Raw genomic sequence first — 12,776 nt, forward strand, 5'->3', positions numbered from 1 at the left:
AAATCGGAGGATACCCAGCCGGCTGGACGAGCTATTATGTTTACACAGGTGGATGCGGAGGGATACAAGAAAAAAAATACCTGGGAGCACAAAAACAAGAACAAAAACAAAACCAAAACACCACGCTCCACCGACACGACCCGCGGAGAACTCGAAAGCCGCTCCCAACCTCGGCGGCGACGCGGGAGAGTACGTGCCGCGCGCTTGCGTCACGCGCACGGCCCCGCCCCCTGGTCGCGCTTATAGCGTAGCCTTGGCGCGCGCGCGCACCATTGTGTGGCTGGACTCGGCCGCCCGTGCGGTGTGCGGCGCGTGTTCGGGCTCTCAGTCCCCGCACTCGCACCGCGGCTTACTGCCTTGCGGTCTGCCGTCCGACAGCTAGCCTTCGGGACCTCGCCCACCACGGACATGCCGCGCGTCTACATAGGACGCCTGAGTTATAACGTCCGGGAGAAGGACATCCAGCGTTTTTTCAGCGGCTACGGCCGCCTCCTCGAAGTAGATCTCAAAAATGGGTGAGTCGCGCCGGGACGTCCGCGCCCTGCGTCCTCGGCCTGGCGGCGGAGGGGGCTGTCGGAGAGGAAAGGTGGACAAGGCCGCGGCGCCGCGTGGCAGGGCCTCCAAGATGGCGGGCGGCGCGGCGCCGCGGGAGCGCGCGGGGGTGGCGGGGGCGCGCACGCGCGCGGCGCCGGCTAACGACGTCCTCGTCGGTGCCGGGCCGCGCTCCGCCCCCAGGTACGGCTTCGTGGAGTTCGAGGACTCCCGAGACGCCGACGATGCCGTTTACGAGCTGAACGGCAAGGAGCTGTGCGGGGAGCGCGTGATCGTGGAGCATGCCCGGGGCCCTCGCCGGGATCGCGACGGCTACAGCTACGGAAGCCGCAGTGAGTCCCGACCCCGCGCGCTCCGCGTCTTTGGGACCTGGGGGGCGGGCGCAGGCTCGCGGGCGGGCGGGGTGGGGCCTCCCAGCCCGGGCAGGTGCGGGGGCCGGGGATCGTTTGACCCGGTGTGTCCGGGCCCCGCCGCCTTCACGTCTGCCCGGGGCAGCCTTGGGACACCGGAGCGCGGGGATTGGGTGTGGTGGTTGTTTGATTGGGGCTAAGTTTGGGAGGGGGTGGCTCTTGCTAGGCCCCGGTTGGCACTGTCGAGGGTTCTGCCCTCGTCGGAAGCAAGTGATGGCTTTGGTATTTGCTCTGCTCCTCCTTGCTTACCTGTCAGTGCTTTAGCTAGGAATGGGGAAGTTTGGGGGCGGGATAGGGAGGAGGTGGGGCGGGGGCGGGGTAGGGGGCGGGGTTTCAAGTGCAGGTGTTAGGAGTCACTGGGTTGGGGGAGGAGGAAGAAAAATGCTATTTTAGAGTAACGTGGTTCTCACACCACAAAGTAAACCTAAATAAGCTTCATGCTGTATTTGAACTAGTCGGGGCATGTTATTGGGAGGAGGTTGGGGGGATTTTGGTTATGTTAAATGTTTGATGTTGAAATTGTTGCATGTTGAATTCAAACTTTTTAACAAGTCCTTGATGTTTCAATTTGAAAGTGACCAATGGGGCTGAGGCTGTGTCCACTGAGGCTAAGATGACTGCCTTTCCTGATTGGCCTTGGCTTTTCCATACATTGTGTGACCCTTGCCCTATGACCCTTTGGCTGACCTTACCGGAAGCCATGACGACAGCAGCCTTTTGCCATTAGACGCAGGGTGATGGTGAGGATTCCAAGGGTTAGACAAAACTGGTTAATCTGAACTAGGTGACTGTTACCTTGCGTGTTTTGTGGCCAAACCACCACCAAAAACCTCACACTGTGATGTAAGTACTTAGTGTAACTAGTAAACATTTTTGTAAAATGTAGAAATGCATGTAATCAGTTAAGTTTTATATTTTACAATGTTCTGTAAAATAAAACTTAGCGAGGTAAATTGAATAAAGGAGCAGTCACTCTCTAACAGATTGTAGGAGAGGTCTAGTTGCATTTAGTCTATTTGACTTGCCCTTAATTTAATATGTGGCAAATCACAATTGTATCAAAGGTTTAGCAGTATAATAGCAAAGTCCTACTCCAGTAAATAAAAGTTGATATGTTTGTACTAACTTTCAAACACTCACCCCTGTCATTACAAAGCATCTAATTGTTACCTTCGTGTGATAAAGGTGGTGGAGGTGGATACAGCAGTCGGAGAACCTCTGGCAGAGACAAATATGGACCACCTGTTCGTACAGAATACAGACTTATTGTAGAAAATCTTTCTAGTCGTTGTAGTTGGCAAGATTTAAAGGTATGTCCTGAGATTTGGTGTCTACATGGTGTGTCTAATGTTTCAAAGGTGCAATGGGTTCTGAATCTGACTTGTCTTAATGTCTTAGGATTTCATGCGGCAAGCAGGGGAAGTAACATATGCAGATGCTCACAAAGAACGCACAAATGAGGGTGTAATTGAATTTCGCTCCTACTCAGACATGAAGCGAGCATTGGATAAACTGGATGGTACAGAAATAAATGGCAGAAATATTAGGCTTATTGAAGATAAGCCACGAACAAGCCATAGGCGGTCTTATTCTGGAAGCAGATCCAGGTAAGTTAAAATACTGGCCAGGGGAGGATACTTTTCCTTACTAAATTCACCTGGAGATCACCTACCCCTACACTCCCCTTTGAACTCAGGGTCTGGGTGCTGTCCCTGAGGCTCTCTGTGCTAGCACTCTGCCCCTTGAGGCACAGTGTTGCTTCTTGCTTTGTTCTGAGTAGTTTCTTAGAGAAAGATTTTCCTGCTGGGCTGGCTTCCAACCATGATCCTCAGGTCTCAGCCTCCTAAGTAGCTAGGATTACAGGCGTGAGCACCAGTGCCCTGCCACTCTTAGTATTGTTTATTTGGTTTTTTCTTTTTCAGGGTGCAGGGGGGGTGAGGGTCTTTTACAGCTGTTGAGGTTAGTGGACTTGGTAGTAAGCAAATATTCTTGACTTGGGTCGTTTGGTAAATAGCATGAACGTGTTCTGGAGATTAAGATTTCATTGTGTTTCTTCTATAGATCACGTTCTAGAAGAAGGTCACGAAGTAGGAGTCGGAGAAGCAGCCGCAGTAGATCTCGGAGTATCTCAAAAAGTCGCTCCCGGTAAATAATGTGGTGGGACTTCTTTTTTTTTTTTTTTGTCCTGAATACAGTTGTACTTGTTCATGGAGGACATGTATGTGCTGACCAAATACTAAAAGAAGTCTGGCTTTTCTTGTCCAGATCCAGGTCTCGGAGCAAAGGTCGATCACGGTCTCGATCAAAAGGCAGGAAGTCGAGATCAAAGAGCAAATCTAAGCCCAAGTCCGATCGGGGCTCTCACTCACACTCCCGAAGCAGATCTAAGGATGAGTATGAGAAATCCCGAAGCAGATCTCGCTCTCGATCTCGGTCCCCCAAAGAAAATGGAAAAGGTGATATTAAGTCAAAGTCCAGATCAAGGAGCCAGTCTCGTTCCCATTCACCCCTACCTGTTGCACCCTCAAAAGCCCGTTCTGTGTCCCCTCCTCCAAAAAGAGCTACTTCAAGATCCCGGTCTAGATCTCATTCAAGATCGAGGTCTAGATCAAGTTCCAGAGATTAACCTAGAACTCTTAAGTTCTTTGCACACTATTATGGAACACTTTCCTACTTGCTTAGGCAGTTACTCTTCCATGTTTATACTTGGCCTCTTCTGCAAGAGGCTCTCCTGAAAACAGGGGCACAGAATTTGATTTGTGGCCAAATTTGATATAAAAAAAAAAGATGAGGTTCTAAAAAGATGGCATGAAGTCACAGACCCTCTCTCCCTTTGTAGAATTAAGAGATAACTTTGATTTTATAGCTTTTGAGCTAAAATAACTTTTGTAAAGATTAAGCTCATTTAGATTTTTTTTAAGTATTTCAGCAGGATCTGCTGCAGGAGTTATTGTTTTATTTGTTTGCTTATTTTTTAAATTAACTGTTTCCAGCTTTGGATACTTCAGGCTTTAGAGGGAGAACCCAATTTTCAATTATGTTGGCTTTTTATAAAGCTTGAGTTATGTAAGATTTAAATAAAAGTTTGCTACCAAGATGATTGCCTTATTGAATAGGTTCACTGTTAAATCCCTTTACACATTATTAACATCTGCTATTTGTGGAGACAGTATAAATTCTATTTCAGTGTAAAGCAAGGCAAGCCTCAGACCAGCAATAAATTACTCAGTTTGGATAACATTGTGCTGTTAATCAAATTTGCCAAAGTCTTTAATCTGCCCCTTTGACAAGTTGAGTTAAAAATAAAAGGTATTTTGTAGTTGCTCTGTTAACACAGTTTTTGCCTAAATATAACTTAAAAGCTAGTGCTTGGGGTTTTGTTTAGCTAGTTAATCCATGTTCTGGAAGTGGTTAGAATTCTCAGTATAGTTTGGTGGTCCTTATATAAAATGGAAGTAGCCTTTGATTAGAAATTTAATGTTGTTCAAAATAGAAAAGCACATCCTGAAAGGTCATTATGCTTAACAGGCACTTAAGAAAGACCATTTGGTGTAGGCATTTGCTGGTAAAGTCAAATCTTCCTAAAAATTTGTCCCCTTTGGTTAGTGGGGTTTTTTTTGTTTTTGTTTTTGTTTTTTGTGATGGATGATTGGATTATCCTTATAAATGTTACACTTTTGTGTGGTCAATTTGAAAAACACTGGAAGGAATACACCAGGCTTTTTGTATTATATGAATGAAATTAATATGTAAACCAAATTACATGGCAGATTTGTAGGAATGAGAAGTTAGCAATTAGTCCATATAGCCATAAGCCTCTAAATAGTTGAGACAGTTGTTAAAGAAATGAGTTACATGATATCCCTTTGTTCAAATACTTACAACTTCATCTAAAAAATAATTGTTGGAAGTAGAGGTGTGACTCCCATGTGGTAGAGCACCAGTGCTGAGCAAAAAAGCCAAGTAAGAACATGAGTTCAAGTCCCAGTACCTACAACCCCCCCCCCCCCAAAAAAAATTAATCCTAGTCAGAAATCAAGATGTAGATGGATTGGCTCAGGTTTAATACCTTCCTTGGAACTGCCAGTATGTAAGTTGAATTGTGATAAGGCATGATGATCTAGGATTGATGTTGTATAATTATAACCAAAGGGCATATAATAGAATGAGGCTTAGTGAAAAAAATACTGAGTCAGGTATCTAGGTAGATACCAGTCACAGAGTAACTAAGAATACCTGGTAAGGAAGGAAAAACTATAATCCTTCAGCTACCTACCTGCAAGAAAGGAAAAAATCCTAAAGGCCTCACCTTAGGAATATTACTGTCCCATAGGTTGCTCTACTGCTCCTGTTATCTTTCCTTGGATAACTTAAGTGAGTTTAAGAGAAGAAAACTGTCTTAATTGTATTTCACTATTTTGCCTGTCCAAAGAACAGAAATGATGGCTCTTAAGAATTGGCTTTGACAAACTTCTTTTATTTTCAGGGAAAGAACGGAAAAACTGAGCCACAGCCTTTTAAGGGGGAGAGGGCAATATTACAGTGAAATTTGGCTATCTAAAAGTATGCAACATCTTCAGCTGGGCTTTCTGTTGTTAATGTGACATTACATGGCAAGAGACATTTGACTACATTGTTAGCCACCCCAGTAAGTGGGTGGTACAATTTTTTTCTAGTAATGGCAGGGGCCAATTTCCCCATGTGTAGACCTAAGTCATTGGATGTACAAACCACCGTACTTAAACATTGGCCTACTTGAGAACGTGGAGTTGACTGATTTGAAATACCTAGTTCCTTGCTCTAATTAGTGAGCAGATTTTGGAGAATCAGCAACATGCCACACAGATCAGTGGCTGATAGCACAAGAGAAGTAAGGAATGTCCCACGCCCCCATCCTGTACTTGATAGTGTTCTGGATTATACCACAGTGCCTTTATGGCCAGTTTGAGTCCTACCCATTCCTTCAGCATTTATGTTCCCACTCCTGTGTTACTGCCTTTCATCTTGGATATTTTTTCCACTTTGTGTTAACCTATTTTATGCTTTATCTCAATAAAATGCTTACTGAGGGCAAGGCTTGTTTGAATTTATTGTGTATTTCCACTTTGCAACAAGTTCTTGGCAAATGATTATTTGCCTTGGGAGTTGGCATTGGCTAACCTGCCAAACATCAGGAAATGATCTAGGTTTAGAAATAAACTTGGGATGGACTTGGCAGATGGTTTATCTTGGGCATGTCATCAACTCTTAGGCTTCATTGTCATCACTGAAATAGAGAATCAGCATGGGACATGAAGATGAGTGCAGTGTATAAAGTACAATGTAATAAATGATATATGAAGGGTTCTGTGTACTATCATTCATTTGGTTTGCCCTTTTTGGTATGTAGTAGTCAAAACATGTTTACAGTACAATTGTTTCTCTCGGATGAACTAGTAAGTCTTTAAACAAATTTCCCTAGTCTTGGACATAGGGGTACTCTAACGGTTCAATTAATACTTTAATACTATCTCATTACTTATTCTTGCTTTCAGAGAACTTACCCAGCTTTAGTTGCTGTGGTGGATTCCAGTTCAGATACATGATGGTCAATGCTAGTATGAACACTTCGTTTAAATTTAGTTTTACTTTCTAAAATAATGTAGGGCAAGAGGTCTAGTTCAGTTGGTGGAGGCTTGTCTGGTACATGTAGTACAATTAAAAAGGTTCCATTCTCTGTATTTCCTGTAAATTGATAAACCTAGAGCAGTCTGTTGTTTTTAAGTCAGGTTTCACTAGCCCTGCCTGGCCTTGAACTTGATATTCTGCCTCCCAAGTGCTGGGATTACAAGCATGAAACCACTCCCAGCTGTGTTTCCATTGTACACATTTCATTTGACCCAAATTGTAGCAACATCTTTTGAGCAATTCTATAGTTACCTCTGTAAATATAGCACTTGGCCACGATCAAAGTCTTGTTTTGGTTGTTTCTGCTGTTCTGGGGATTGAACCCAGAATCTAGTGCTTGTCTGGCAGGCTTTCTACTTGAGCCAGTATCCTTTCTGGTCCCCCCCACACACACCCGCTTTGTTTCTTCCTAGAATAGGGTCTTGTGTGTTTTGCCTGGAACCACTGTTGTCCCCTTATATGTCCTGAGTATCTGGGATTACAGTCATACCATGATGCCTGGGTTTATAGTTTTTTGGGCTGGCCTGCCTTGAACCTTTGCTCTCATTTCTACTTCCTGATATCTGAAATTACAGGTGTACACCCACCATGCCTGCTCTATAAAGGACCAGTTGTTTGCAATGCTTCCCTCACTGGAAGATGTCTACCCACTGAGGACCAGTTTAGTCTCAAACCACTTAGGGATTCAATTTCCATAGTTAACTTGCCCCTCCCTACCTTAGGCTCAAGTATCCCAGGGAACAAAGCTTGATTTCTAAGCTCCACCCCCATTAGGCTGATAGAGAGTTTTTCTGCAACTGTCCTCATCAAGAACCTTTATGTTGTCAGAGTCCTAGGCAAAAGGCCTGGCTTGAGCGTTCCCTGAAAATCCGTAGAGCTGAGCAGCGAGATTCCAACAGATACAACTTGAGGTGATGCAAGGGAGGACTTTATTTTGGCCACACTGGGGAGAACAGAGGACTGGCTACTTAAGTACTTAGTTGATAACTGACAAGAGCTTCAGAATTATATAGGGGAAGGATTTTTGTAAATCCCTATTTGCCAGAAGCATGCATGTAAAGCAGTCTTGGTCAAACTGCCCAGTTCAGTGGGACCCACCAGCTCTGGGAGTCCTGATTGAGAGCTGTTGACTTCTCATTGAAAATTAATCTGTAAGGCTCACTTCATAGAATTTGAGATAAGCTGAGGAAAAACGACTCAGGAGCAAACGAGTTGGTCAAGAGAGTGCTGTTTCCTTCAGATGAGCAAAGGACAATTTCAAAAGGTCTCCTGTTTGAAAGGGGAGTTTCTAGTCCATAGTGGGAGTTTGAATTCCAAGTCCCAATACATGTGTTCAAGGTTCTATCCTCCAATCATCCAGCGATGACCTCCAGGACAGAAATCAGCCACCTTCTTGTATTTTCTGTTTTCAGTCCTGAGGATATATACACTTGCAAGCTCAGAAATGGGTTTACTGTCTGTGTGCCTGAATATGTGTACATGCACACGTGCTGGTGCTTGATCTCGGCCTGGGCCCTCTAAGCTTTTTTGCTCATAGCTACCATTCTACCACTTGAGTCACAGCCCCACTTCCAGCTGTTTTGGAAGCTCATTGGAGTTGAGTCTCACAGACTTTTCCTGCCCAAACTTAGTTCAAAACTTGATCTTCAACTCTCAGCCTCCTGAATAGCTAAGATTACAAGCCTAAGCCTGGTGGTTTTACTTTTCTTGTGTGCTTTATTATAATTTGTGTGGAATTGTTGAGTGTCGGCAAGTGTTCCTGCTAGCACAATCTGACATGTTGCTGGAATCAAAAGTGTGTTGGCATACAAAAGGTGTTTCCCTAAAGTCCATGGACTAGTACACTGGTGAATTCAATGTTCCTGTAGAATTATTGCATTAAACATTAGGTTCACCCTTGTGTCTGGTGTTAACATGAGGAAAACATTGGAGCTGTGATTTGAATAGAGAACTGAACTTGCTAAGTAGTTCCTGAAGGCAGACTGGCTGACTAACTGGGCAAACTGTCTTTATAAAGGAGGTAGAACCTCCCACAAATCACACCAACTTGGAAAGTATTGAAGCAAGTGAACCAGGTAGTAAAACCAGCATATAGGGTCAACATATATTCACAGTAGAGGGCAGAAAAAGAAATCTCAGTAAGGCAACTCCATGTTAATTGTTCCTGGGTCTCAGTTCAAATTCTGCTTATCTCAATCATGATCTAAAATCTTTGCAGTTGGGAAGTCATGTGTTTGTATAGGCTCACCATTTTCTTTTAACTCATCTGATACCTAAAATAAGCCTTTTGGAATCCAGAATAAGCAGAGTCTGGGGAGAGAGAAGCAACATGGTGAGGGTGATGATGGTGATGGTGTACGTGTTGGTATCTATAGTCTTCCATTGTTAATGACAAGTAGTACCCTTAAGCAATACAGTCCTGTTCCTAATAATAGGGGATGTGACTGAAGCTTGACATTGCTGCAAGGCAGAACATGTGTGATACATTGGCATGGCAACTAGGAGAGTTCGATTCTGCATGCGTTTAGCCCTGCTGATCCCACCAACTGGGGACATTTGTCCACAATGTGAAACTTGTTTTCATATTGGTTGAGGGAAGCCTAGAAGTCTGGGAGTCGTGACCTTTTCTGTAGAAAAGTAGGTTAAAAGTCCGTTGTGAAGAGGGAGTTGCCGGGCTCTGGAATTCTTGAGGTAAATCAGTTAATGACAAGTATTTATGGAGTGCCCACTTGTGCTAGGTATTAGGGGTACACAGCCTGTATCCTTCCCTTGTGTAGCTTGCCATCTTTTAAACTCTTGAATTACTTGAATCTGTGTTTAGTTATAGCTATGACTGATTTGTGTAAGAAAGATAAGTATTTTGTGTTACAGGAACCAGTAAAATTATTTGAACCAAAGGCATGCGTGGCTCTAGCAAGCCTGAGGCCCTGTGTTCAAATCCCAAGTATGGGGGGGGAGTTAACTAGAGTGGTCAACTGGAGGCAGAGATCAATCAAGGACATTGAAAAGGAGCAATGGCTTGCCCAAGTACTGACAAAGTACTGACCCGTGCTGAAAAAGAACTATATCATCATTTTATTTTGGGGAGCAGTGACGGATTCTGAACTTGAGCCACGGTTCCAACTCTAAGGGAATCCTTACGGAGTTGGAATGGAGGACCAGAAAGACAAAGTGCTGTACCCAGCTCACACCAACAGCCAGGGTCGGTGGGCTCACCCAAGGCCAGCACAGCGGGGGCCGTCCCTCATTTCCTCTGGCGGTGCCCGCCCTTCACCGTCTGGGGAGGGGGGCAGTGTCCTGACGCGCCTTGACTCTCCGTGTTCAGCAGCCACCCGACGGGGTGAGGTCAGGGGTGCAGCCTGGTCACCCACTGGCCAGCTCGGAGCCCATCCCGCTGGCTCTCTGGCCAATGGTCCTCACCGCGGCTGCGTGCCGTTGGCTGTGATGCAGGCAGAATCTCTCCCCGCCCCGTCTGCGCAGCAGACGGGATCTGGGGAGAGGGGCCATTAGGCCTGCGCCACACCGCGGGGGCCTCGCGGGCAGGCAGGCCGGGGGGCGCGCGGGCGCGGCGGGCCGGCGGGCGCGGGTCCTGCGGGGACGGGCCCGCCCCCCTGTGCGCGCAGGCGCGCTGCCCGGGCTCCGCCGCAGCTCGGCGCGGGGCAGCCACCGCCGGCCTTGCAGGTAAGCGTCGCGCCTGCGGGCAGGCGGGCGGGCTGGGGCCCCGGCCATCCCGGGACGCCGCGTCCCCCGCCCGGGCCAGCACGGCCACCGTGACACGCCTGGTCCTCGCTCCTTCGAGCGCCTGCGGCGGGGCCCGGGCTGGGGCGATCGCTCGGCAAACCGGGTGTCCGTGGCTGGGCGGCGGCGGCGGCGGCGGCGGCGGGGCTCCCCGGCGAGCCGGTCCCGCGTCCCCGCTGCGGCCAGGGGGCGGGAGCGGCGGGGAGGGGGGTGGGCGGAGGCTTCCTTTCTACAGAAATGTCAGCGAAGAAGAGTTTTGCATTGATGGAGGAAGGGGTGGCGGGGGTCGGGCTTGGGGTTTTCCTAGGGAATGGGCCATTTGGCAAACTTTCTTTTTCGTGCCATTGGTTTTTCCGTGTGTGTTCTCATGAAACATGGGATTTCTAATTGTTTTTTGGAGGGGGGGGGCGGGGAGATGAAGGGAAATAATAAAAAGAATTCCGCCATTTTGACGTTTAAAAAAGTAACTGTTCTGCAGAGCCCAGGGATCCGCGGGTGCGCCCCGCCCTCGCGCCCGCCGCGCTCTGGGTCCCGGGCGGCAGGTGGCGGGCGTGGACGCCCGGGGCGCGCTCCCGGCCTCGCGCTCCCAGCCGCTGGCGGCGAGTCTGGGGGCGCTGACGGTGTTGGGTGCACGCTGTGTGTCTCTAGGGCACAGCTCCCCCTCCACCCCCAGCGCCTTCACCTCGGACTTGTATTGGATGTCAGTGGTAATACAAGGGCTTGAAGCGAAAGGGAGTGGTGTTGGGGGTGGGGGCGGGTGGAGACACTGGCAGACAGCAAGACTACTTGGACACATTGATTGAATGACAATTGAGCGTCTACAGTAACCACTGCCCTGGGCTGGGGAAGGTTTTGGTCTTCTAAGCCGGGTTCCCTGGAAACAGGACTCTGAGAGTGAGATTAGAGTGTAGGAGTGGCCTTGTGAAGACCTCCGGGATGAGGCTGAGAAATGGAAATACTGATGTCGCTTTAACAGAGAGAATCTCATGAACGGAAAGCTCTGCAGAGGTGCCCTGCGTTAAGACAAGGGCATTTCAAGAGGGGGCATTTCTACCTCTGTATCTCCTAATCAGGGCTACATCCAGATGACAGCAGCTGGATGAGGCAGCTCACCTGGCTGGACACCTGACACCCTTTCTCCAGTGTCCCAGAACCCAGCTCATTCATTACAGGCACATCTCAGGCCGCATTTTCTTCTTCCCTTCTTCAACCTGTAAGTGTTGTCCAGCAAGGTCTCACTCTTCTCTCTGTACTCCTTTCTGTATTCTAAATGTTACTCGTATATGATGACTTCCAAATTTACATCCCAGCCCAACTTTATCCATCACCTTTAGGATATAAATTCTCCAACACAGGGGCCCCAAGTCTCCCTCCAGGTATGGAGGACAGGGGAAGGCTGGTGGAGGATGAGGTCAGAGGGGAGGACGGGTCAGAGTCTGTAAAGTAAGACTTAGATTCGATCCTAAAGGCCACGGAGAACAATTGAAAAAATGTTAAATAGAGAAATTACATAGTTGGGGGGGGCATATTTTAAAGCTTTTCCGTATCTGATAATGTTTTGAACCCTAGGGCCTTATACGTACTAAGCATAAACTCTACCCCTGGACTATTTGTTGTCCCAGCCCTCTTCCTGGAGCATCAACTGTAAAGAAACAGTGGAGGTGCAGAGATGGGCTCGGAGGCATTGCCACACATCCAAGGAAGGCTGACCGTGGTTAGGACCGGCATAGTGTTAGTGAAGTGGCCACATATTGAAATGTGTTTTGAAAGATGCATTGTCAAGGCAATTAGAATATGTCTCTAAAGCTGTGCTGTCCAAATATTAGTCATAGCCACTGTTACTATTCAAATTTAATTAAAGTAAAACAAAGGTACAGTAGTACACACCCATAATCCCACATCTCAGGAGGTGGAAGCAGGAGGGTTATGAGTTCAAGGCCAGCCAGGACTGTGTAGCAAGACCCTCTCTCAAAAAACAAATTTACAGCCAGGCCCAGTGGCTCATGCCTGTAATCCTAGCTACTCAGGAGGCTGACATCTGAGGATTTTGGTTCAAAGCCAGCCTGGGCAAGAAAGTCCATGAGACTCTTTTTTTTTTTTTTTTTTGGTCCAGTCGTGGGGCCTGAACTCTGGGCTTGGGTGCTGTCCCTCAGCTCTTCAGCTCAAGGCTAGCACTCTACCACTTGAATCACAGCGCCACTTCTGGCATTTTTTCTTTTTACTTATGTGGTGCTGAGGAATCGAACCCAGGGCCTCAGGCATGCAAGGCAAGCGCTCTACCACTAAGCCACCTTCCCAGCCCCCCATGAGACTCTTTTTTTTTTTTAGTCCAGTCATGGAGCCTGAACTCTGGGCCTGGGCACTGTCCCTCAGCTCTTCAGCTCAAGGCTACCGCTCTAACACTTGAGC

The 12,776-nt window shown here is 47.4% G+C and overlaps 1 protein-coding gene across 2 annotated transcripts; it reads left to right on the forward strand.

Annotated features, from left to right (window-relative positions):
• The first annotated feature begins 257 nt into the window (after nucleotides 1-257).
• Nucleotides 258-6,036, forward strand: Srsf6 (serine and arginine rich splicing factor 6). 2 transcript variants are annotated; one of them, XM_042694828.1, is made up of 7 exons: nucleotides 258-515; nucleotides 736-884; nucleotides 2,148-2,272; nucleotides 2,361-2,569; nucleotides 3,024-3,107; nucleotides 3,228-3,418; nucleotides 5,449-6,036. In XM_042694828.1, exons 1-7 carry the CDS (start codon nucleotides 409-411, stop codon nucleotides 5,466-5,468), a joined length of 885 nt encoding a protein of 294 aa, XP_042550762.1. In that variant the 5' UTR covers nucleotides 258-408; the 3' UTR covers nucleotides 5,469-6,036. The 2 variants fall into 2 exon arrangements, with proteins under 2 accessions (XP_042550762.1, XP_042550761.1); XM_042694827.1 differs by having other exon boundaries at nucleotides 3,228-6,036.
• Nucleotides 6,037-12,776: the final 6,740 nt, after the last annotated feature.

The sequence above is a fragment of the Dipodomys spectabilis genome, unplaced genomic scaffold (assembly GCF_019054845.1).
Source record: "Dipodomys spectabilis isolate Male_0828 unplaced genomic scaffold, ASM1905484v1 ptg000175l, whole genome shotgun sequence".
NCBI classification, from domain to species: Eukaryota; Metazoa; Chordata; class Mammalia; order Rodentia; family Heteromyidae; genus Dipodomys; species Dipodomys spectabilis.